We start from the raw sequence: 2,462 nt of genomic DNA on the forward strand, positions 1-2,462 counted from the left end.
AGTCAAAACACATGAAATTTAACAAGTTTGAAAGACTTCTGAGAAACTGAAAATAAATGACTATTTTAAAGTTTCACATGATTGAGTTCTAAAATACAAAATAATAATGGATCTTATTTTGTAAAACTTAACAGCTAATAAGATGAGGATCTATTAATAGTTAAAATTGGCGCGACACGTTAAAATATTAATGCACACAGTTTCTTTCTTTATTTATATATTATTATTATTATTATATTTTTATGCTTTAGAATACTAGAAGGAAATCATGCAATCAAATCAAATCAAATCTGCTGTCTTTGTACAAATTTCTATTGCAACTGAAAAACAATCCAACTCTTACATTTTCAAGCAATTGGTTTCAAACCCCAACTGCGAATGGTCCCATCAACACCACCCGATGCCAACATATATTGGTTCACCGGGTTCCAACTGGTACAGATCACAGGCCCGACATGTAGGGCTGGCAATTGGGTACTTATTAAATACACGATAAGACCTGTTAAGCAAAAAAGTTCGGTATGTGATTTTTTAATTTTCTTAAATAATTGAAATTAGTAGGCTAGACTCCATTATATTCCTGGTACATGAAACTTAAAACTGTCTTATAGTCATGACATATAAAGTAGTTAAACAAGTCGTATTCATGTTTTATACTTTTGTTTTGCGCGTCGCTTCATATCTGTTAAACCTGTTAAGACACGAATTGTCAGCCCTACCGACATGACCTCCTAAGGTCTTCAAAAGCTCACCCGTCCGCCTATTCCATATAAAAACCTGAGAGTCTTCACTCCCGCTAGCTATAAGAGCTTCGCCAGGCCCACCAGAACAGGCTCGAATTACATGTGTTGTACATGTACGGCTTGTATATGTGGCTGATACCTTCAAGTCCATATCATCCATGTCCCGTAGTATTATATCATTGTTTAGTAGACTAATGAGCAGATCGTCCCCAGCCAAAACAAAGGAATTAACTATTTGATTAACCTCTGCGTATAAGTCAACAGTTCCTGTTACCATATCAATAACAGCTATGGTGTCGTCATGGAAAAGTGAGATGAGTTTCCCTCCGTCCATTGTAATCTGGATATTTGAACTGTTTGGAATGGTGTGTTTGTACCAAAGGTTCGAGCGTGTCCCTCCAAATCCCACTTTGCAATTGTGCCATTCGTCATACCGGTTAAAAACTTTTGACCATCCGGACACCAGTGGCATGAGATCATATTGGCAGCATCATTAAATCGGTACACGCGAAGACTTGCACCGGATAGTACATCCCAGCATCTCACGTCTTCTTGTAGACCACAAGTTAGAAGGCGTTGATCATTTGGACTCCACGCGAGGCAGCAAATGGGTGCACCGTGGCCTTGTAGCGTATGTTGCCTGAACAGATTATTATTATTAACATCAGCACCAGCCCATATGATAGTGATCCCGTCTTTCGAACCAAAGGCTAAAAGGCTCCCGCTGTGGGAGAAGAGAAGGAAGGACACCTCCTCAGCATGTTCTTCCAAAATTTGTGATGTGAGTTGGGAATCGCCTTTTCTCACCATTATCATCGATGAATGTATCTTGAAGTGTTTGTTCTACAAGTTGAAGTAATCGTCCTTTTGGGACCACTACTTCGTGGGGGGACATGCTGCGCAATGTTGCGGGCAGCAGAGATCGCCTAGCTAGACCTCTGCACTTGGTTGAATGGCGATCACCACCTCCGAGTAAAGCCGACTGTAAATAGAGCCCCGTGTCCAAGCAGAAAGGTATTTTCTTACTCTCCATTACACCACACTCTCCTTGTCCTTACATTCATACATGAAGAGATCTCGATGAAAAGAATGATGACCATCAGCAATGTAAGAGCATGAAACATCATATCCCATTCTCTAAAACTATTTTATCTTTAAATTATATAGAAAATTGTAACAAAAAAACACTTGATTTATCCCCAAGTACTCCCACTCTCTAAGGAGGCGTTTGAGTGAGCTTATAAACTTGTTTATTTGCTTTTTGAAAATCTTCAATCTTAAGAAAGGAGCTTTGTCAAATACATTTTACTTTTGCTTTTCAAAAAACAAATAAGTAAATTTTAGAAGCTCACCGAACACCTCTAACGTTGTGTTTCAGGTTCACTTAAGAGAAAGAAAGAAAAGTTTTCTGCTTTCTTTTCATTTCCTTTCTTCCCATTTTCCTCCCAGTTTGAAATGAAAACTTTTCCATTTATTTTCTCTTTTCTTTCTCACCTTTTCTTTTTTACTTTCTTCTCTTTCTCTTAAATGAAACTCTAAAACACAAAATACTATGACTTCCCTTTCTTTCCAACAAAAACTTTGAACACAACTCCTTTTTTGTTTTCTTCTCTTTCTTCTCTTAAATGAGACCCAAGAACAAAAAAGTGGCAAATACAGAAGTTTTTATTATGTGATAAAGTATAAGTCAGGTCAAAATAGATTGGCTTAAAAACATTA

At 37.4% G+C, this 2,462-nt stretch overlaps 1 protein-coding gene across 1 annotated transcript; it reads right to left on the bottom strand.

The window, feature by feature from the left end:
* Nucleotides 1–387: 387 nt before the first annotated feature.
* On the bottom strand, nt 388–1,553 carry LOC143558587 (WD repeat-containing protein 26 homolog). Its single transcript, XM_077047402.1, has 3 exons — nt 1,121–1,553; nt 692–1,010; nt 388–499 (listed from the first exon to the last, which is right to left on the bottom strand). Exons 1-3 carry the CDS (start codon nt 1,551–1,553, stop codon nt 388–390), a joined length of 864 nt encoding a protein of 287 aa, XP_076903517.1.
* Between the last annotated feature and the right edge of the window lie 909 nt (nt 1,554–2,462).

Source organism: Bidens hawaiensis, unplaced genomic scaffold, assembly GCF_021521415.1.
Source record: "Bidens hawaiensis isolate Kalapana, Puna unplaced genomic scaffold, B.hawaiensis_p1.1 tig00019558_1, whole genome shotgun sequence".
Lineage (NCBI taxonomy): Eukaryota > Viridiplantae > Streptophyta > Magnoliopsida > Asterales > Asteraceae > Bidens > Bidens hawaiensis.

What these genes read in the sequence shown, in the direction of transcription:
- LOC143558587 (XM_077047402.1), bottom strand. Translation starts at nt 1,553, where the DNA reads ATGGTGAGAAAAGGCGATTCCCAACTCACATCACAAATTTTGGAAGAA. An exon ending in GGGACACGCTCGAACCTTTG is followed by an intron (nt 1,011 to 1,120) that starts GTACAAACACAC and finishes ATATGGTAACAG; the next exon opens with GAACTGTTGACTTATACGCA. An exon ending in GACAATTCGTGTCTTAACAG is followed by an intron (nt 500 to 691) that starts GTTTAACAGATA and finishes TTTGCTTAACAG; the next exon opens with GTCTTATCGTGTATTTAATA.